The 22,037-nt window shown below is 40.1% G+C and overlaps 1 protein-coding gene across 2 annotated transcripts in view; it reads left to right on the top strand.

Annotated features, from left to right (window-relative positions):
* The window catches only part of LOC111869924 (cuticle protein 19), a 49,801-nt gene extending 29,285 nt beyond the window's left edge, over positions 1–20,516 (top strand). Inside the window, exons 1-3 of one of the 2 annotated variants that reach the window (XM_033753667.1) lie at positions 7,595–7,645; positions 14,107–14,289; positions 19,100–20,516. In XM_033753667.1, coding sequence (XP_033609558.1) covers positions 7,628–7,645; positions 14,107–14,289; positions 19,100–19,381 — 483 coding nt within the window. In that variant the 5' untranslated portion in view covers positions 7,595–7,627 and the 3' untranslated portion in view covers positions 19,382–20,516. Of the gene's footprint in view, positions 1–7,594; positions 7,646–14,106; positions 14,290–19,099 lie in introns of those variants that run through there. The other variant, XM_033753670.1, reaches the window with a different exon arrangement.
* The last annotated feature ends 1,521 nt before the right edge of the window (positions 20,517–22,037 follow it).

Below are 22,037 nucleotides of genomic sequence, written 5' to 3'. Positions count from 1 at the left end.
ACGAATGATAAAGCAGAAAAAATTTCAAAAGAGGCGGAAACGTGAGGATAATACTACATTGAATGTTAAGGAATGCGTTGCATAGATTAGAGAGATGCAAGTGTGAGATTCTGCTGACAGAAGTATTCCTATTGACAGACACTGGTTCATGTGGTTTGTTTCTGGGTTCTTAGCTACTACAAGAAGTGGACGCAAGTCAGACTGGACCTTGCTAATCAAACAAACCACACAGACATACCTATCGAGGTCGGTTATGGAGGACGGTCATTCTTTTAGACACGAGACAGCTGCTCGAAATTTGAAGTAATTAATCTCGAAAGAAAGGAATGTGACTCTGTACAAATAAAAATACGCACTATGCAATTAGGCAGTTCAGTAGGACAGTACACATTGGTAGGGCGACATACACATTAATCAAGCCAGAAAGCGGCAACCAGTGACTGTAATACTGAGTGGCCTTTACCACAGTCAGGTTCTGTTCCGTGGGTTGGTTATTGCGAAATCAAAGCAGAATATTAAACAGTACTTGAGCAATATCCTAAATTCCCTCCAGTCTCATATTCTACGTGTAATATATATGTATATGCATGTGGCTATCAAGTCGCTTTGCTATTCGATCTAACAGCAAATGCAATGTTAATTTATGTCTTATACCTTTCCAATTTATATACAGAACATGAATTGAAGCTATGTTTAGTCACGACAAAACCACTGTTTCTTGTAATGAAACTGAAATTAGGTAATGAATTTTACTGTCACTATATATATTGTGACATGACGGCTGAATGCCGGAACAGTAGAGGCAGAGCGGAAGTCCATTGCTAGGCAACGGTTCACCAAACACAACTTCCCGCAGCAGTGGAGAGACATGGAATAATTNTGTAACATATATTGTGACATGACGGCTGAATGCCGGAATAGTAGAGCCAGAGCGGAAGCCCATTGCTAGGCAACGGTTCACCAAACACAACTTCCCGCTGCAGTGAACAGACATGGAATAATGCATTGTTGACAACGGGTTGATAACACACCTTCTCTGGAGATGCGGATTCGTGGAAACCGACTCGGTACGGAGGAACGCGCTATCAGTATGAACGGAATCAGCAATTTCCATTGATACGCGCAAAGAACAAATATTTATTTTCCATGGATACGCGCTAGACTACATAAATAGCGGTGAAGAGAGGAACGCTTCAGTAGTAAGAGAATTCAGAAGTTGAGTGCTCAGCTGTGGAGAGTTAACCAGCGGACAACGGAAGCTGAAGAAGTGACCGATGCGTAAATCAGAAGCAAGTCAGTTACAGTAGAAGTGAAGGCGCTCGTAGTCCGGTAAGAAACTGAGTCGTAAGCAGTCATTGACTGTGAGCTGTTATCATTATTGTAATTGTAATAGAAGTGTCAATACATCCAAACATACCGTCCAGAACCCATTACTATTAGTCACGCAAACCCTTCATTCGTGACAATATATGTGAATAATATTCATATGCGAAAAATACCACTTGAAAGACTTACACGTAGGTGGAAAGCGGTCTCCGTAGTCTAGAGGTAACGTTCCCACCTCATGACTCGTGGTAGGCGGGTTCAAATACCCGGCGGAGGTCGCCGAATTTTTAAGGGCGGAAAAATTCAGGGAACAAGTCCTCCGGGAGGGAATTTAAGCCGTGTATCCCGTGTCGTAGCTTTACGGCACGTAAAATAACCCAATATCTCCAAAGGAGGTCACTGAGCCAAATTCAGGACATTTCCCGCCCAACAGTAGTCTCTAAAGCCTCTGATAGATGGGGGAAGCATTATAGACACCGCCAAGCTAGTGGAGGCCGAACTCGCTGGCTCGGCGGGACTGATGGTACGCACCAATATCGGTAGGGTATAGAAACTTGTCGAATATTATAGAGGGAAGCACAATGGACCAATACTGGTCTAAGTGCATGGGGAAACCCACCCTCTCCAATAACTAACTAACTACATGTAGGTGGAAATATAGAAGGCATTACAATTACATATTATATAAATATGGTTTGAGGGCTGACTGGTTTTATCTGGTTCAGGATAAGTACAAAAGCAGGGCTGTTCGGTAATGAAATTTTGGTTTCTATAAATAGATTAGGTGAGTAGAATGTTTGCGAGATTTTCTGTAAGTCACATGACGAGATAAGAAACAAAGAGTTGCAGGCAGGCCATGCCGTAACTCAGGCGGTTAGTAGCCGCTTCCCACAGCGGCAGGGACCGTTCCAGCCCTGGCTCAGCTCATGTGGGTTTTGTGGTGGACAAATTGGCACTGGAGCAGATTTTGTTCGAGTACTTCGGTTTCCCCTGCCAATTCGCCTTCCACCGATTGCTCCACGTTCATCATCATCCGGGGCTGGTACAATAGGCCAAACAGTGCCGCAGTACGAAGTGGACTTAGTCTCACCATGAGAAAAAAAAGACCTGCAGGCTGTTTTCAGCGGTTATCCTGCTTGACATTAAGTTTATAAATTCCAGGATGTTTCTCTGATAATACAGATAATTTGTTTGTTGTTTCATACTGGTGTCCAAAGTAGCTGCTCGTAGTGAGGTAACATAAGGTAGCGTAGATTCTAAAGGGTTCTGATGACGGCGGATGACATACAGAATTACTGGGTTTTTGGACTTTCTCCATCGTCCGGAATTCTAGGTAATATAGGACACTCTAGGTAATAGAGGACACGACGTTTCGGAAACCAAATCTATTTCCGTCTTCCTTCCTCACCTGGTACTCATTTCTGTTAAAGGCTGAGTCGAATCTAGGATCATAGTGCGGCAAGAAGGATTAGGTCAATTGAAAAATCCAATGACCTCATCGGGATATGAACTCACGACCTTCCGCTTGTAGTATAGTGCCTCAAAAAGTACGCCGAATTTTAAGGGAAGACACAAGAAAAAAAAAGTATTTAGGAAAGTGATATAATTTTTTTTATTTAACTGGTTTTAGTAGGGGCAAGAATTCTTTCGTGAATTTTTAAAGACAAGATTATGTCCCTCTAAGCATGAAGCCGTGAAGACTTATTCAGATTTGGCAGTAGGCTTTCAACCGTCTTAGGCTTCGACACTATATTGAATATTTTTAATGACCGAAAGAGTTCTACGTTTGAAACAGAGGAAATACCACAACCAAAACTTGAAACTCGTTTATGAGTTTTATTTTCTGGGATACAACGCCGTGTAGTTCGTTGAATATCAATCGACGTTTCAGAAGGAATATGTCGCCTCCATCTTCAGGCTCAAAAATTAAGCCAAGCAAGGAACAATTGTAAAACAGGTGGCAAAAGTTTACACGCTCCTTCGAAACACCAGTTGACCTTCGACGAACTGGACGGCGCTATATACCAGAAGAAAGAACTCTCCATATCCGCCGATGTGAGAACCTCAAATCCTACACATTTAAATTCTTTTCCTTTTATTTACGTTCGTTTTTTCATACATAGGAGAAACAAGAACTGTATACATAATTTTGGTAGCACAATCTGAGAGGAAGAAACAATTTGGAAGATCTAGGCATAGATCAGAAGATAATATTGAATTGCGAACTGGATTCTTCTGGCTCACGAGAGCGACGATATGACTATGTGAGGATATATTTGCCTGGATTTGAGAGCGATCAGTTTTAAATCGTGAAATAAGAGAATAATATATTGATATCATAAAAATGCGAGTCCCTTCTGGTAACCGGCTGACATCTCCAGGGGAGACTGTGCTCGATTCAAAGATGTTGTTACCAGAGTTACCTCCTGAGAGATCACAAAGCGTATCGGCTCTTGTAAATGTCAGAGAAATAAAATTTAAAACGCAATTCTTAGAATAATAAACAGAATTTATAAAATAATTCAAGAATTGCAATAGTAATAAACTTGGAACTCTGAGTTCTCTGCCTAATCTATTTAGGAGACTTAATTATAAGGAGGAGGAGGAGGAGAAGAAGCAGTTAGGTAACAGGAACATTATTGTAACCAAACTTGTGTTGCTATTGTAACTAAAACATTGAGCTCAGGTCGGACTGAACATATACCTATAGCGAAACGGAGAATAAAATTGGTAGGATAACATTAATATGGATATTGCAAGATTAAATTGTGAGGATTTGTATGTCTGAATGTGCTGTGACTTAAGCATAAATTATTATTTGCTGATGTTATCAGCCGACTCCAAACATCGTAATTTAGGACGTTTATGAATTGCAAATCGACAGATAAGAAGAAATGAAATTTTCCAATTGAGCCAGTCAGTAATTAAAACAAATTTCAATGACACGAAGGCTTTCCAGGAGCTTCAAGTAAATCTGGGGTATATGGTAATTACCCTGGATTAAATATGAATTTACACAGGGTGTTTCTAAATTATTGTCGGGGTTTCAGTGGCTTATAATTTTCAAACATTACGTGTAATGAAGGGCGCGCATGATGAAGTGGTTTATTACTCTGCAGTATTGATTCAATGTGTATTAAAATGTTTTAGTAACATTTTTATATCCCGTCAGAAGTATTATTCATTATTTTCGGTTTGAAAATTATAGGCCACGGAAATCCCGACAATAATTTAGAATCACCCTGAAGTATGGGGGAAGGCTTCATGCCTGAAGTCAATATCTTTTACAAAAGAAAGAATAGTAGCAAGATTATTCGAATTATTCTGAAGAGAATAAGAATAATAAAAGACAGCCAAGATACACCCAAAATAGTAGAACGACGAGATACCTCGTGGTTTCAGCAGATGACTTTGTGGGGGAAGTCCAAAAATATTTAAACCGTTCGCCTGCACTATGTGAAATTGAGTAAAGGTTCCATGAATTACTTTAGAGAAAATAATAACAAGAAGTTCTGGAAAGAATTAATTGACTGCTTTCTTTTAATATGACACGGACAGCATAGAAAACGACTCGTCCAACAATTCTTCTATTATTGCGTGTGTAATCGTAGCCGCGGTAACTTTTCACCGAGCTGTTACCTAGCAACACACACATAGAAACACAGACTGATGAGAGCTTCTTTATGAGGCACGCCGTCGAAAATGAGCTCAGGTGTCACGGTATAAATACCAAAGTTTTATAAATTGGCTCAGGCATTCAAAAGTTTATAGGGACACACAGCGTGTTGATCTCATAAGCCTACTTATATTTTTTTCATAATAAGAAAATTAGACTAACAGTGACAATGAAGAGAAAATGAAATGAGAAATTTCATGGGGAGGGTTGTGGATACAACAGCGCCATGAGGGGAGGGTGGCTATGAAACTTGGATCGAAAGATCTCTAGAAGTTATCTGGAAGGATATGGAAAACTGGAGCAAGAAAAAATGTAAACAAAACCGTTTAGTTTCAACTCTTATTTTACTACTGACAGGTGACGTCAGAGAAGTCGAAAATTATTTAAATTTCCGGCCAGCAACAGAAAACCGCGTTCCTTCGTAAAGAATATTCGAAGAACTATTCAGCCCTTGTGCCGATCACAGTGGCCGCGCGGTCTAAATTATGAACGGTCTCCGCTCTCGAACGCTGGGATTGTGGCTTCGAATCCCGTTTAAGGCATGGATGTCTGTATTGTGTGCGTTTATTCTGTGTTTGTGTTCTGTGTGTAGGTAGTGGCCTTGCGACGGGCTGATCCCCCGTCCAAGGAGTCCTGCTGACTGTGTACAGGATAAAAAAATGAAAATTCGGCCAAGGCCCAACTAAGGGCTGTAGAGCCATAATAATTCAATTAAATTCAATTCTTTATTATTTATGTGCCAAGTCAACAGCCGTAAGGCCAATTACAGACTTAGCACAGTGAAGATGAAAGTAATTAAGTGTAACATTATACAAACATTAGACAAACACATTATAAGTCCAAAATAAATTACAGGAAATTTCTTGGGAAAACACAGTAATGAAGAAAAGTAAACAAACAAGCAAATAAATGATAATAATAATAATAATAATAATAATAATAATAATTCAATTCAATTCGTGTTTGTTTTCGTGCAAACTTAACAACACAGAGGCCAATTACAAAGTTAGCACGAACAGAGAGAAATACACAAAAATAATTTAAAAAACAGGATACAAATATGATAATCTACATTAATTACAAAGTGAGCATGAATAATATAATAATAATAATCCATCCCTTGTTCTTGACGAACATTCAGAATAAAACAACGTTAATATTTCTAAACATCAAGGACAGAAATTTTTAGGTACAAAGTCAATAATCTTGACGCGTTAGACATCTTGAGTCCTTTTTTTCTCAGTTCGAAACTCTCCACAGCCCTAGGACCGATAGCAGATGAAGTAGATTCCAAAGGGTTCTGACGATGGTGTATGTTACTGGGGAACAGACATAGTACTTTCTGACCCAATAGAGTGTATCCCAGCCCCTCACCTGTGGACGGAAACAGATCCATTTTCCGAAACGTTGTCTCCTTTAATGTGCTTCAAAATGACTTTGTTAAAGTCCAAAGACAAAGTCCAAAAACGCAATAATTCCGAGTGGATATATGGTTCAGACTTTTCTGAGATGATGGTAACTTTAAACACCATTTACAATATTTTGGATCATTATAATATAATTAAAAATTTGAACTAATTAATTAATAACAAATTGAATAATGGAAGGTTTTGTTGAAAAATTGGATGTGTGAATGTGCGGATGAATAAATGAATGAATATAGGAATGAATGCGCAATGGAAGGAAGGCTGGAGGGGTTGGAGATTAAGTGGGTGGGTACGTGGAGGCATTGTTTACGTATGAAAAGTTTGTAGTACGTCGCCGGTCAATGTGTTCGCGCTCTTTGAAGGAACGAAATGTCTTCTCTCGTTCTAACACTGGAAACGTGGGTTCTGTGTATGAGTACAAGTACGTCCGCATGTCTTCTGTGTTTATGCCACGCTCTGTAGGTAGCGGTCTTGTGACTGGCTTAACGTCTAGTCCGAGGGGTAAAGCCGACTATCTGTAAAATTCATAATTTCATAATTAATTCTGAAAGGGAACTGGTCAGAGAACAAGATCCAAGAAGTTAGAAGAAGAAGAAGAAGAAGAAGAAGAAGAAGAAGAAGAAGAAGAAGAGGAAGACGGTGTTTCACGTATGGATAAGTAAGTGAATGGTTCATATATGGATGAACAAATGAATGTTTTATTTTATGAGATGTAAGGGCAGAAATTAAATTGCGCATGAACTAAATTCACAAAAAATTAAGACCTTCTTTCGGTCCACAATGAAGGCGTATCGTAGGGAGGTAACCTACATGCACAGTACTGACCACGGCTGGTCTAGAATCGACGGGCAGCAAGTGAAAGTGCTTTGCCCCTCTTTGGCTGGAACCACGTAACTATACTAGAGCAGAGGTAGCCTATACCATGTATTACATAGCGAGTACCTTATGGAAAAATTGACCTTGGGCGTATAGAACTCAATGGTGACGTATAACAAAGCCGTTTGATAGAAAAGAAAAAAAAATATGTGTGGACTACACTAACATTCATCGCGGTTTCAGAAGGAATGTGAGTGGTGGTTAATTTAAGCAATACACTTTGGTGTCCTTTTAAGTATAAAAGGGTTCGTGGACACGACTTCCAGTATCAGTGTGTCTCAGTGTATCAGTGAGTTGGGTTCCACATAAACTGAACTCCATAATGGGCGCAATTCCACAGGTAGGTCTAGAACAAGGAAAACATTAATTATGTGTATGAAGAAGAAATGCCAACATTTGTGTGATATTTTAGCGTCATTTTACGTTCCCATGGCAACAAGCGGAAGATGAAGTGATTAAGAAATAGTAATTGATAGGGATCTTGATAGAGGTGTTGATACAAATCTTCAGTTTCTCTCCAGAAATCCACTTGAAACTGGATTATCTGTGGCCATTGTGCACCCTCTTCATTGTTTCAATTCTGCGTCATTTGAAAATCAGGTGCAGGATATGCGAGGAAGGCGGTCAGTATATAATATTTACTAAAATTTTCTTGAAATTCATCATATAGTTTCGTAGATGAAATATAGTGACAGAGATACCCATACGGCTGCCTTATGCGTTTATTTGGAATATTTTTGGCAAAAAACATGCATATGAACTCTGGATATTGTTAGCTGTTCTGTATGTGTACAATCAAAATTAATCCTAATACACAGACACTTTTTGCTTTTCAAATGCTCTATCTTCCGGGATACAAGGCAGTGTAGTCCGATGAAAATCAACAGATGTTTAAGAGGAATAAATCGCTTCCATCTTCAGGGTGGAAGATTATGTCAAGCAGGAAACTGATATTAAAGCAGGTGGCAATGTGTCACGCTGGTTTCTTGTTTCGCTTATTCTTTGACTCTGAAGATGGAGGCGATATGATCTTCCGAAAAGGCGGTTGAATTTCAACGGACTACATGACGTTATAACCCAGAACCACCGCTGTGAGAACCTTAAATCCTACCTATTCACATTCATCTGCCTGCGTGTGTTTTCATCATTCCCGATGTTTGACTTGCCGTTGTTAAAAAATGTGTTCATTTGTGACGTTCTGCATAAAAATCTCTTCATAACTGTTAAAAATTTTGGCCAAAATAACAAAAATACCGAAGTCTACGACTTAATATTGAAGCAATGTTTTGAATTTTTCCATTTTGTCCGGTAAAAGAATAATCTCACTTCATTTGAATCTCCTCAACCCTTTCTCACGGAGAAGTTAATAGAGAAAACTGAAAACATAAAACCCGATATTTTATGTACTACTTCTTCGTATTTAATTTTATAATCCTTTAACAATTTTAACTTCTAATTGCTCTAAAAATTATTTTTGAATCTACACGCGTAACAACTGTCTTCGCCTGCTCAAACACTGGGATCATGGGTTCGAATACCACTTGTGCTATCCTGTGTGTAGATAGCGGCCTTGCGACGAGCTGATCCCACGCCCAAGGAGTACTAACTTCTGCGTAAAAGATCTAGAAACTGAAAAGCGGCCAAGGTCCAACACAAGGGCTGCAGAGACGTAGATATATACAGATAGATACGCGTAACATGTACCTCATAGCTTTATATCTCTGAGGCCAGAAGCTTACTTGACCTACGCTGTGACAGCTTCAGATCCTGCAACTTTGTTCTGTTGGAAAGACGTGCAGAGTTGGTTGTCGCTTGGCTACATAAAGGCATGAGCCGACTTAGTCGAAATTAACCATATAAAAGGCAAAATTTGCTAACGGAAACAATTTTCCTTTATCGAAATCAGCTGGCTTTGCTTTACCCGTGACTCTTATATAAAACGAATCCAAGTCTGGAAAATTTGCTTAAATCCATGCAGTAAAATGTGCCCCTTGAGGGCCTGATAATCACTGAGACGTTTAGTGCAAAATCAATCTTTCTTGGAAGCCCAATTTTCATTATCATACTCATATGAGCCCACGAATAAATCCTATTCTGAGCTAGGTGAATGCAGTCCACACTCTCATGAAAGATTTCTACTTAAATTCCAAATATTTTATACGAGCGGAAAGATCATAACCACATTCAAAAGAGTCCACGAATGAACACTATCCTAAGCCAGTTGAGTCTAATTCTCATCTTCATGCATAATTTCCATCTAATTTAAAACCATAATTATGGTAATTCTTACTATCATTTTGTTCAAAACTTCTGCGTTTTCGTCTACTGCCTAAAAACGTGAAGAATAGAATATGAACAATAATAACTTTGCCTGTGGTTTTGTATGGTTTGAAGCTTGATCTCTCACATTAAGAGAAGAATGCAGACTGAGGGTGTTTGAAACAGGGTGCTGAGGAGTATATTAAGACTGAAGAGAAATGAAGTAACAAGAAGTTGGAGAAAACTGCATAATGAGGAGCTCTATAACTTTTACACTTCGTGATAAAGGAAAGGGGTTGAGGTTGGCAGGGAATGTAGCAGGAAGGGGGAGAAGAAGAATGCATGTTAGGTTTTGGAGGGAAATCTAGAAGGAAAGAGGCCACCAGGAGGATCTAGATGAAGGGGGTGGATAATATTAAAATGGATATTAGAGAAAAAGAATGGGGTACTATGGACTGGAATCATCTGGTATGTGGGAACTACCATCAAAAAATGGTAGGAAATCCGGTTCCAAGAGGATTTCTCAGTCCCTTCACAACTTCAAATAGATCATTGCCGCTTCTCTCCGAAATGTTCTCAGTTCGCCATTCATGATTTCCTTGTCTTTTACGGTTGGTCATAACTTCCTCAGTTGATATGGCATCGTTAAAACCCTACAGAAACTTCTAATGAATGCCAGAAGTGTGTTGGCAGTAAACATCCGTTGTGAGGAAGTGCTAATAATTCTATTGAATGTTCCCGTACTTCTTGTTTGATCCTTTGTTGCGCTGTAAAACAACCCATTGTGAGTTGAACAGAATGTACAGCGTCATGCAAGTGGATGATTGCGAAAACTTGGAAAAGAAGTGGCTGATACCGACATTAATCCTATTGCTTCGAAATTCGACTGAAGTCGAATATATCCGTACAGTGCGACATTCGAGTTTAGTCTACGTCGAAAAAATGATAGCTTCCTTTCGGTGTATCATTCGAGTTCGTTTACTGTGCTATGAAAATGCATTTTCGCTGTCACTTTTTTCGTATTGTCACGTGACCGGGGTTCCGTGACAAATAAATAATGGATTACGGATTTTTTAATGCAGTTTATTGGAGAATTACGCCAGGCGGAACTACGGGCAATTAAGGCACAGGATAATCATATCCCTTCGTAACTGCGAACAATGATCACACTCTAATGTTCACTGTAACTACTCCACACGAAGACTTCTGTCGGTTCTCCTCCTTTCTTCTGTTGTGGGTCTCCTCTGTTTTGATCTTGTCTCTCTTCTGGTTATCTGTCTTCTGATCTCTTATCTCATTTCCGTTCCGGTCTCCTCTGTTCTGATCTTGTCTCTCTTCTGGTTATCTGTCTTCTGATCTCTTATCTCATTTCCGTTCCGGTCTCCTCTGTTCTGATCTTGTCTCTCTTCTGCTTATCTGTCTTCTGATCACCTATCTCATCTCCGTTCCGGTCTCCTCTGTTCTGATCTTGTCTCTCTTCTGGTTATTTGTCTTCTGATCTCTTATCTCATCTCCGTTCCGGTCTCCTCTGATCTCCTCCCACCTCTCTAATCTGTTCACGAATGCCTCTGTTTCATAATTGCTTGCCATGCCGACTAGGGAACACCATCTCGAAGGGTTCGCATTTTGCGTTTTCCGATGACGAGACCTCCAGAATATTGGTTGCCGCGAAAACTGAAGCGATTCGGTAACCGTTACCTAGTAAATTGCTAGGTGAAGCTCCACTCAGCAGATAGGGGTTCAGGCTTTCAGGCGTCGCGTCAGAGTGTTTTAACTGGAAGTTGTGTTAGTGTAGCAAAATAGGAAGAAAATAATAAGCAGCGAAATGGTTAAAATGCCTTTTAAATTTCTTTCTGTTTTCGCTAATGGTTGCCACGAAACGCTAACTGAACTTCTATTCAATACTTGAATTTGGGGTCTCCCCAGAATGAAGCATGATTGAGTTTCTTACGTAGAATGAGAAATGTGCCTCTATTCGAGGTGATATCGAGAGCCGTAAAGTTGTTCCCTAAAATGAATAATATACATTGCCATTTTCATTCAAACTTCTACATAATTATTAATTGCTGAGGCAGATTCTTCCGGATATACCATGACGACCATGACCGGACACGATCGAATCTCCAAGGCTGGTCTTGTAGGCTACTGCAAGTTAAATTGTACGTCAGGAGATGACAGAATATTTGACTTTAAATGCTTTTAATTCCTTATCTTGTTCACAGATTTCCTCTCTAAACAACCAAGCAAATAACTAACTCTGTAAAGGAGAATAACTGAGAAGCTGTTAGTAATTCGTCTACTCAAGGAAGTTCTCAACTCCTAGGGAACTGGGAAGTTTATTACTGACTAACGTAATTCGCAGGGACAGTCTTGGCGGTGCAACTTCTTAGCATGTTCGTAGACTAGAAATGTACTTCGTTTTTATGGATTATAATTGCTTCTCCTATAAAAAGTTTAGATCTTATAAGATCATCATCATCAGGTAGATTATACAGGTAGTTGATGCACTGTATTGTTTTAGTTCATTGTTTGAAACGTCGTTAAGACTTCGTTTAAATTAAGTCTAAATTTTTGCTGAATTTTATTTAAATTAATTTAAAATATTGTTATTTTAAGTTGATATTTTATGTTTCTAGTACTCCGTATTTTCTTGAATTGTAGTGTGGATTGTGTACAGGGCCTTGCTATGGCGTTTGGTATCTGTGTTGCGTAAGAGGTTTTGATGTTAAGTATGGTCTAGTGTCATGTGGTTTTCGTGGTTGGTGACTGGTTTATTACTGAGTTCACAGTAGCAGACACTGGTCCCTATTCTGAGCCAGAAGAATTCGGTCCACATCACGTTGCTTAAGATCCTTTCTCAGAGCCTCCTCTCCTTGTATCTCTGCCAAGATCTTGCAAGTTGTCTCTTCCTTTCAGATTTTGTGGCTAATTTTGGATGTAAATCTTGCATTTATGCACCCTTGCAGCCTGTCCCACACATTCTACCGTCCTAGATTTGATTGCCTTAATAATATTTATTGAGGTGTGCAAATCGCAAGGTTTCTTATACTTATTATGAGATGGGCAAGGCATTTAGCATGCATAGGGGGGAAAAGGAATGCATTTAGGATTTGGGCGGGAAACCGAGAAGAAATGAGACCACTGGGAAGACCTAGACGTAGGTGGGAGAATAATATTAAAATGTATGTATGAGAAATATACTGAATTATGTGGACTTGATTGATCTGGCTGAGAATAGCGATCATTGGCAGGCTCTTGTGAACATTAAGAAAAACCTCGGGTTGCATAAAATTGTGGAAAATTCTTCAGTAGCTAAGTGAGTGTTGGCTTGTAAAAATGAACTCAGCTCCATGGACTAAATTACTTAGCTGCTGCTTGTGTATGATATTACGATCTTCTGCAATGTGACACCGATATTCCAGTAAACAGGCACCAACATGCATCCAGCTCAACTACCTGAAATTTGGGACATTAAATTCCAAGAACACGTTGATACCTGTCTACCGGACTATACGGTGTTTACTATCAGAAGACCGTAATAGTGAACACTTACAGTCCTGAGGACACGGTAGGGACAGATACATATATCGGTACACTGCTGAAACCTGGACTTACCACTTTGCAGAAATGCGTCACTAAGGCAAAACAAAAATCAGTTTGCTTTGCTTCAATGGAACACATCTATGAACAAAGAGAAAAGAAATTTATTTCACTACTGATTGATACATAAAATATTTGCAGACTTGGGAAATTCTACGGAGTTGTATGTCGAATGTAACACTAATGGTGAACTGGCAAGGATATGGTAGGAAACAGTAGTGGCATGCTTAAAATTAGTGACTCAGCACAGCATCTACCTCATTTACGCTAAGCTAACTTGTTTAATAAATTTATTACTATTCTTTTTATTTCAGCTAATAAAATTAATTCAAATGAATGCGTTACTAAGTGCCTAGGTATAACAGGTAAACCTTTCACCGATATTACAGCTAAGTATCCTTCAAGTTTTATGATTCAGAAAACAGTCATTAATTCATCGTTTTAATAACTGTGGAATTAAATAGTATTATATCATATTAGGGCCTATCACAGCAGCCGCGCTGACTAAGGCATGAACTGTTTTCGCTCGCTCGAACGCTGGGATCGTGGGTTCGAATTCCACTCACAGGATGGATGTGTTTGTGCGTTTTATTTGTGTTTGTGTTGTTCTGTGCCTAGGTAGCGGCCTTGCAACGGGCTGCTCACTCGTCCAAGGAGTCCTACCTTCTGTGTAAGAAAGATTACGGAACTGATGAAGAGGCTAGGCCCAAAAAGGGCTGTAGAGCCATTGTGGATGAATGAATGAATGAATGAACCATTGAATTAAAGGATTCATTCCGTCCCTTTAGATGGTTGCTTTCGGTTAAAATTTAGGAAACTGACAGTTTCTTTATCGAGGTCATACCCAAGAGCATGAAATCATTTCCTTGGATTCTCGAAAGGTATTTTCCATGTCTGTACTGTGAAAATGACGTATTGTTCCACTTTCTTTCCTGTTTACAGGTCCTCATTGTAGTAACACTTATAGCTGTTGCTCAAGCGGGCTACCTGGGCGGTGGATATGCAGCATACTCCGCCCCCGCTGCCTATGCCGCCCCAGCTTATCATGCCGCCCCCGCGTATGCTGCACCAGCCATTGTTAAGGCACCTGTCGCATACAAGGCAGCTCCCGCTGTTGACTATTATGTAAGTACACGTGTACGACTATGTTTCAACACGACCAGCTTAATTTTCAGCAACTGTACCCTGGCAAAACCAGTCCACATGAAGTTTGGCAGTAAACACTATTAAAATTGCACAAAAATTCGTGCTGTCATGCAACCGGTAACGCGATCTAGCCTTAAGAAGAACATAAACGTGTATAAAATTGAAAAATAAAGAGTATAAATTAAACATGAAGACGTTAATTAAATTTGATACTTCTATCTAACCAACGAAATTAGCATTTTTACAGCAAATATATGCATACGTATTATATATATATATGATACGGGATAGTGCAGTCACCGTAGAGACTTGCTACGTCATGGACGACCGGAGGGTCGGAGTTTGAGTCCCAGTAGAGTCAAGAATTTTCTCTTCCTCACGTCGTCCAGACCGGCTATGAGGCCCACCGGGCCTCCTTTCTAATGGATATTCGGGGCTATTTCCCAGGGCGTGAAGATGACCACTCGCCTCCAAATAGTGCCGAGGGCAAGAAAATATGGATCTATACATCAACTCCCCGTACGCCTTCGTGGCGTAGTGTTTAATTATTAAACACATGGAAAAAATTTATTCATAAATATCCACCGAAGCAAAACATAAAATTACACTATACCTGAAGGTCAGACAGTTTTGCTGTTGCTCTGCCTGTACTTGCAGGATTGCAGGACAGTATTTATATACTTAAGCGTTTCAACAGGCAAAACCTTGAATTAGATGTGCCTGGGGGCCGGAAGTAGAGGAGAATATTTGAATCTGAAAGAGATGAAATGACAAGAGACAGGAAAAATTACATGATGAGGACCTACATAAATATTACTATAAAATAAAATAGTATTATGGTGGTAAGCAAAGGAGAATGAGATGGGTCTGACTTAACAGCAAGCACGACAAAAAGAAAGGTGTACAAACTTATTTCCAGAAAATCTGAAAAATGAGAGACCTGGGGAAGTAATAATATAATTTATATTAAAAATAGTATATAGGTTTATGGAGAGGATTTATCTCTACGTCTTTAGACAAGATATTGAGAGACACACGACAAACAAAACAAAACAAACTCCGTAGCCTGTAGTCCGCAAGCGAAATATACCGACCGAGCTACCGCCTCTTGTCGGCGAAGTTAGTGCAAACTTTTGAAGGTAGAGGGTGTCGCGTTGTCAACGCAACAAATCCTCACGGCCATTAATTTCGGTTTTCTAGACCGGAGCCTCTTCTTTTCCATTCAAAAAGCTCCTCAGTTATGCTCACGAGGCTGAGTGGACGCCGTTCCAGACCCACTACTTCTCAGAAAATCTGGTAGCGCCGGGAATCAAGCCCGGACCTCTGGATCTGTAGTCAGGACCACTAGACCACAGAGGCGGTCGAGAGACACAGGAGCCTGATCTAAGTTGCATCAAGAATCCCGGAAATTAATCTGACCCTTATTTCTTCGTGAATTAAATGCTTTACTGTTGGTCCCAAGTATATAAAGTTTGTCATCCCTCCACACAAAGACAAACAAGATTAATAAATATCTCTGAAGTGTGAGTACGAACAGTGAGGTTTCTTCATCCAAACTGGTTCCACACAATATCTTTCTTGTGTGGTCAAGCGTTTCTTTACCAAACAGGGGTCATGTAGCAATAAAGAGATTGTGAGTTACTGTTCTCCTTTGAGACAATCAGCAATGTTTTAACTGGTATAGCGTGCAAAAGACACGCGGTAACGTAGCTGATTGAGGCACTGTGCTACAAGCCGGAAGGTCGAGGGATCGAATCCCGATGACGTCATTTGATTTTTTTTTCTATTTACCTAATCCTTCCAGCCACACTATGGCCTTGGGGTCGACTCATCCTCTAAGAGAAATAAGTACCAGGAATATTCTCGGAATGTTCTTGGGGGTAAAGGGCGGCCGGCGGGTAAGGCTTACAACCTAACCGCCATCTATGAGCCGATTGTCTAGAAAATGTGGGAACCTCAACATCTCACAACCCCATGGGCCTCCACGGTCCGTTACAGGGATACCTTTACTTTACCTACTTACTTATACAGTGAAAAAGACAACGCGTATTTTACTGTGTTAAAAATAATAGTCCTTTGTCTTTTGTAACTGTGTCACAAAATACTTCCCCGCTCGAATTGTTGTGTATATCACGATAAGTCAATACTGATTGCAGTGCCATTCACGATAGCAGAACAACTAGTTGATTCAGCGTCGATGAGAAATTTATGAATCAGTTATTGCATTTATTAGTCTATTTATCATATTTCTCATAAATCAGTAAACACCCACAAAATAGTGACATCTTCCCAGCCTCCGTTGTTTCAGACAAGAACTGAAATAATGTAACAAAGCGCGTCACGAAAAATGTATTTCTGATAATTCAGACGCGCTTATAAGAACAGGTAAAATAATTTCACACTACGAAAAGGGCGTGATTGTGCGCTAGTTGGATATGCCATCAGAAGGCTCTCATATATGGCTAATAGCTCCTGATCTGTGGCTCGCATGACACACACTTATTACATTGTTCAGCAGTCACGAATATGTGAACGAATATTAGATCAAAGCATAGCTCTGTATGGGGCTGAAACATGGACACTTAGGGCAGTAGATCAGAAACATCTGGAAAGTTTCGAAATGTGGTGTTGGAGAAGGATGGAGAAGATCAGTTGGACCGATTATGCGAGAAATGACGAAGTGTTAATTAGAGTCAGTGAGCAGAGGAATATCCTACACGAAGTAAGAAAACGGAGGGCTAATTGGATTGGTCAAGTTTTACGCAGAAACTGCCTTCTAAAAGAAGTTATTGAAGGAAAGATAGAGGGGCGGATAGAAGTGACCAGAAGACGAGGAAGAAGACGTGAGAAGATGCTGGATGACCTTGGGGACAGAAGAGAATATTTTCATTTCAAGGAGAAAGCTCTAGATCGCATTAAGTGGAGGAACTGTTTTGGAAGAGACTGTGGACCTGTCGTCTTGATAGATTACTGATTATGATGACGATGATGATGATGATTAGATCAAGTCAGTTAAGGGTAGTGGCTGCAACCGCCGATCACAGTGGCCGCGAGGTCTAAGGCATAAACTGTCTTCTCCCGCTCAAACACTAGCATTGAGGGTTCGAATCCCACTTGAAGCACGGATATCTGTGCGTCTATTCTGTGTTTGTGTTGTTTTGTGTGTAGGCAGCGGCCTTGTGACGGGCTGATCCCCCGTCCAAGGAGTTATACCGACTGTGTAAAAGATCAAGAAACCGAAAAAGCGGCCAAGGTCAAACAAGAGGCTGTAGAGCAATAGATAGATAGATATATAGATAGACAGACAGACAGACAGATAAATAGACAGATAATGGCTGAAATCAGTATGGATCGATAGGCTTTGCTGTGTGTTGAGCATAGAATACGTTTTGATGCTAGAAGAAATGTAGTGAAAGACTGTCAAATTGGCTGTTTCAGCAATGTTCACAATAACTATTTCATTTGCATACCTATACAAAATACAGATCCCTGTTGTTAAAAGTGAACACTTCTGCTGTAAACCAATGACTGTTGTTCTGGCAGACGCAAACCAATTGGGAAATCAGTCTATTCTGCGGTTCCTATAATTTCAGGCTCCCCCAAAATACTGACATTCTGTAACGGAAAGCAAATGTTTCTGCAGTACTGACGGTGGGTTATGTTCACTCAGGAATTCCCCAAGTTCATATTTATCTCGGAGGAAAGCAGATGTTTCTGCAGCGCTTTCTGTACCTTAAGGAATCCCCACAGCTACACTTTTATCTCGGAGGAAAGCAGATGTTTCTGCAGCGCTTTCTGTACCTTAAGGAATCCCCACAGCTACACATTTATCTCGGAGGAAAGCAGATGTTTCTGCAGCGCTTTCTGTACCTTAAGGAATCCCCACAGCTACACATTTATCTCGGAGGAAAGCAGATGTTTCTGCAGCGCTTTCTGTACCTTAAGGAATCCCCACAGCTACACATTTATCTCGGAGGAAAGCAGATGTTTCTGCAGCGCTTTCTGTACCTTAAGGAATCCCCACAGCTACACATTTATCTCGGAGGAAAGCAGATGTTTCTGCAGCGCTTTCTGTACCTTAAGGAATCCCCACAGCTACACATTTATCTCGGAGGAAAGCAGATGTTTCTGCAGCGCTTTCTGTACCTTAAGGAATCCCCACAGCTACACATTTATCTCGGAGGAAAGCAGATGTTTCTGCAGCGCTTTCTGTACCTTAAGGAATCCCCACAGCTACACATTTATCTCGGAGGAAAGCAGATGTTTCTGCAGCGCTTTCTGTACCTTAAGGAATCCCCACAGCTACACATTTATCTCGGAGGAAAGCAGATGTTTCTGCAGCGCTTTCTGTACCCTAACGAATCCCCCCAGGTACACATTTCTGTCGGGGAAAACAGTTATTTCTGAAGTGTTTCTTGTACCTTAATCCTTCTGCAGTGCGACAGTGGTTTCTGTATCTTCAGAATCCCCATGTCACAGAAGGCAGATGCTTTTTCATTGCCAAATTCTATTCCTGTACTTTCAGGTATAATGCAAGATGACTCGTGAGGTAATTATTCTGACTTGTATTCGCGACGTACCCAGTTCGAATATCGGACAGGGTATCGGCTATAATGACTACGATTTTTCTAGGATTTCCTCAGTCGCTGCAACCAAACGCCGGAAGAGGACTTCAAATTATGACATAGTTGATTCCTCCCACATTATTGCTTGACTCTAATTGGATTCTGTAAAATCTATGCCACTGACTGCATCTTAAATAAGCATAAATACATAAATGTACTTTCAGGCGTACCCTAAGTACAGCTTCAGCTACGGTGTGAATGACGCTCATACAGGAGACATTAAGAGCCAATGGGAGGAGCGGGATGGTGACGTGGTGAAGGGGGAGTACAGCCTTGTGGAACCTGATGGCACTGTCCGCACTGTGTCCTACACAGCAGACGCACACAACGGATTCAACGCCGTCGTACACCGCAGCGGACCAGCCGTTCATCCCGGAGCTGTGGTCAAGGCAGTAGCAGCGCCCGCCATCTACAAGGCCCCCGTGTATGGAGGTTACTACCATTAACCGTTCTCAGAGTGACCTGCAGCTCAACATATCATGCCATGTTACCCTACCTGTGTCAGAATCATACTCATATGACAACATTTCATTCCATTTACAGCGTTCACAGGAAGAAGTTGTATAACTTCAAAAGTACTAAGTACTTTGTGATAATGGTCTGAAAGCGACATTGCAATTAAGAGCCGCTGTGTTGTCGCGGATTCCTCATTTCATTCTCTTGCCTATTTTAATGACAGATGTAGGCGTATTTATATTTGCAGCTGCCATTACGTACCATAAAAGACATGGAAGCCATCTGTGGGTGAATGTGAGAAACGAGACGCAATTTTCGAAACTTATCTCAAATTCAGCAGATGGCTACCTGTCTTATCAGTTAATCATTAACAAACTAAACTCACTTTCGCTTGGGAAGGCTGATCAATGTCAATTTCGGTTTACTACAGAGAAACTGAGATCGAAACAGTCAGACCAACTTAAAATTGATTGAGTTAATAATTCTGTGTTACATGTCTTCTCAGAAGAAATAACTGCATTGTCTTTTATCTCTCTGGGATGTCTTTTGTTCTGTCGCCCCTTCTCACCTTCAGACCCTGATGAGAAAATCTCCAGTTTTCGCCATGATATACAAAAATTACACATATTGGGAGCTTTCTTTGACTGAAAATTATTGTTGGTTTTATCCCAGTTACTATATTCCAAATATTTCACTACAGATCAGCCTATTTCTACAGCAGCCACGTGGTTACTAAGTACTTTGTGCGCCAGGTGAGCAGGGCTTATAGTCCAAACGTTGCTTGAGGCTGAGACACACAGAGGGAATATTTATCGACATAAAGCAGTTTGGAACTGGAACATGCCTTTATACTTTCATCAGAAATCTATGTATACAATCCTTCCATTTCCAAAAAACAAGCAAAGAACTGTCGTCAAATATTCCAAGAGTTCGCTACCATATGTAACTGGGGAGGGGTAACAAAGATGAAAGTGGCGTGTAACATAATGTTCAGAAGTTTCATATATTTTATCAGAACTAATCTGCTACATATATCATAATGCCATATGTTGTTACGTTATGTATACATGAAATAACTCTCCACCACAAATTGCATAGTTTAGAGACAAGCTTATGAAGTTGGTAAGAAAGGTGTAATGCAATACAGTGTACAAATAAAATATTCAAGTACTTCATAATAAAATTTTATAAAAATTTGCTTCCGTTTGTTTCGTAACATATGTCCTCTGTTATTTGAGCCATGTGTGTCAAGTATAAATCACTGCTTGTGCAATACTTCTTCGCTCTAGTCATTGTCAGAGTCCTGGCAGACAAGAGCTGATATCATCTGGATTCTAACAAAATGAACTACTTTGTGCAGTTATGCCAGTGCATATATCAAAGTCTTCTTTGTTCTGTGACAAGTCAACTTCTTGTTCAAATTGTAAATATGTCCCGGAAACAGGACAGATATTAGAAAATAGTAAGAAACCTCCTTTAGGCTCTGAAAGCTATGGCTTATTTTTCTTTCTTAAACACAGAGTGGAACAATAAATCGTGTATTCAAACCTTCAGACAAAATTAATGTTAGAAATCAAATCTGCAGAATTTTGGCAATACCTGTGTTTGCAGAAGGAAATGAAGCCCGGGCGATTAGAAAAGAAGATGAAAAGAGAATATCATTTGCGAAAATGAAATATAAGCTTATGAGGAGGAAGAAAGAAGCACGATAAGCAACAGAATATCAGATTGTGTCATATAAGTCTAAGGAAGTTAACATTAGGAAAACCACTGACTGAAGGGTAGGAAACCTTAACATGCTACAAGAGCGACTATTTGTCAGACATTATCATTATTATTATTAATATTTATTTATTATTACTATTGCATTGTGATTATTATTATTTTTAATATTATTAAAGGGAATTATTAAAATGGATCTTAGAGAGATAGGATGGGATGTTATGGATTGGATTGGTCTGGCTCAGGATAGGGACCAGTGGAGGGTTCTTGTCAACACAGTAATGAACCTTCGGGTTCCATAAAATGTTGAGAAATTCTTGAGTAGCCGCAGAATTAGCCGCTCCTTAAGAAAGGCTAAGCTCCATGAATAAGTAAGTAAAGTAAAAAAAAGTACAGCTATCCCTGTAACAGGCCGTGAAGGCCCATAGGGTTGTGAGACGTTGAGGGTCCTAAATTATCTAGACAATCAGCTCAAAGATGGCGGTAAGATTGTTAGCCTTACGCACCGGCCGCGCTTTACTCCCCAGGAAAATTGTTTAATTAATTCCTGGTACTCGTTTCTGTTAGAGGCTGCGTCGACCCCAGGGACATAGTGCGGCCGGAAGGATTAGGTAAATTGAAAAAATCCAATTACCTCATCAGGATTTGAACCCGCGACCTTCCGGCTTGTAGCATAGCCCCTCAACAAACTACGCTACAGCGTACCCCTTAAGTAAGTAAACTACAAAAGGGAATACATTCTTCTATATATGAGAAATATTTCCAAAGCATCCTCCCCGCTATCTGTGAGCCGATTGTATATACGTATATGTGTGTGGGAGCCTCGACGTCTAACAAAAATTATGGGCCTCCACAGCTTGTTACAGGGATAGCTCTTACCTATAACATAAGAAGTCATCTTCCTCAAGTGCGAGTTTAGGAATG

Source organism: Cryptotermes secundus, unplaced genomic scaffold (assembly GCF_002891405.2).
Source record: "Cryptotermes secundus unplaced genomic scaffold, Csec_1.0 scaffold1064, whole genome shotgun sequence".
In the NCBI taxonomy this organism is placed as follows: Eukaryota; Metazoa; Arthropoda; class Insecta; order Blattodea; family Kalotermitidae; genus Cryptotermes; species Cryptotermes secundus.
The sequence above is the reverse complement of the archived record's forward strand: the minus strand, read 5'-3'. Positions and strand labels throughout refer to the sequence as shown.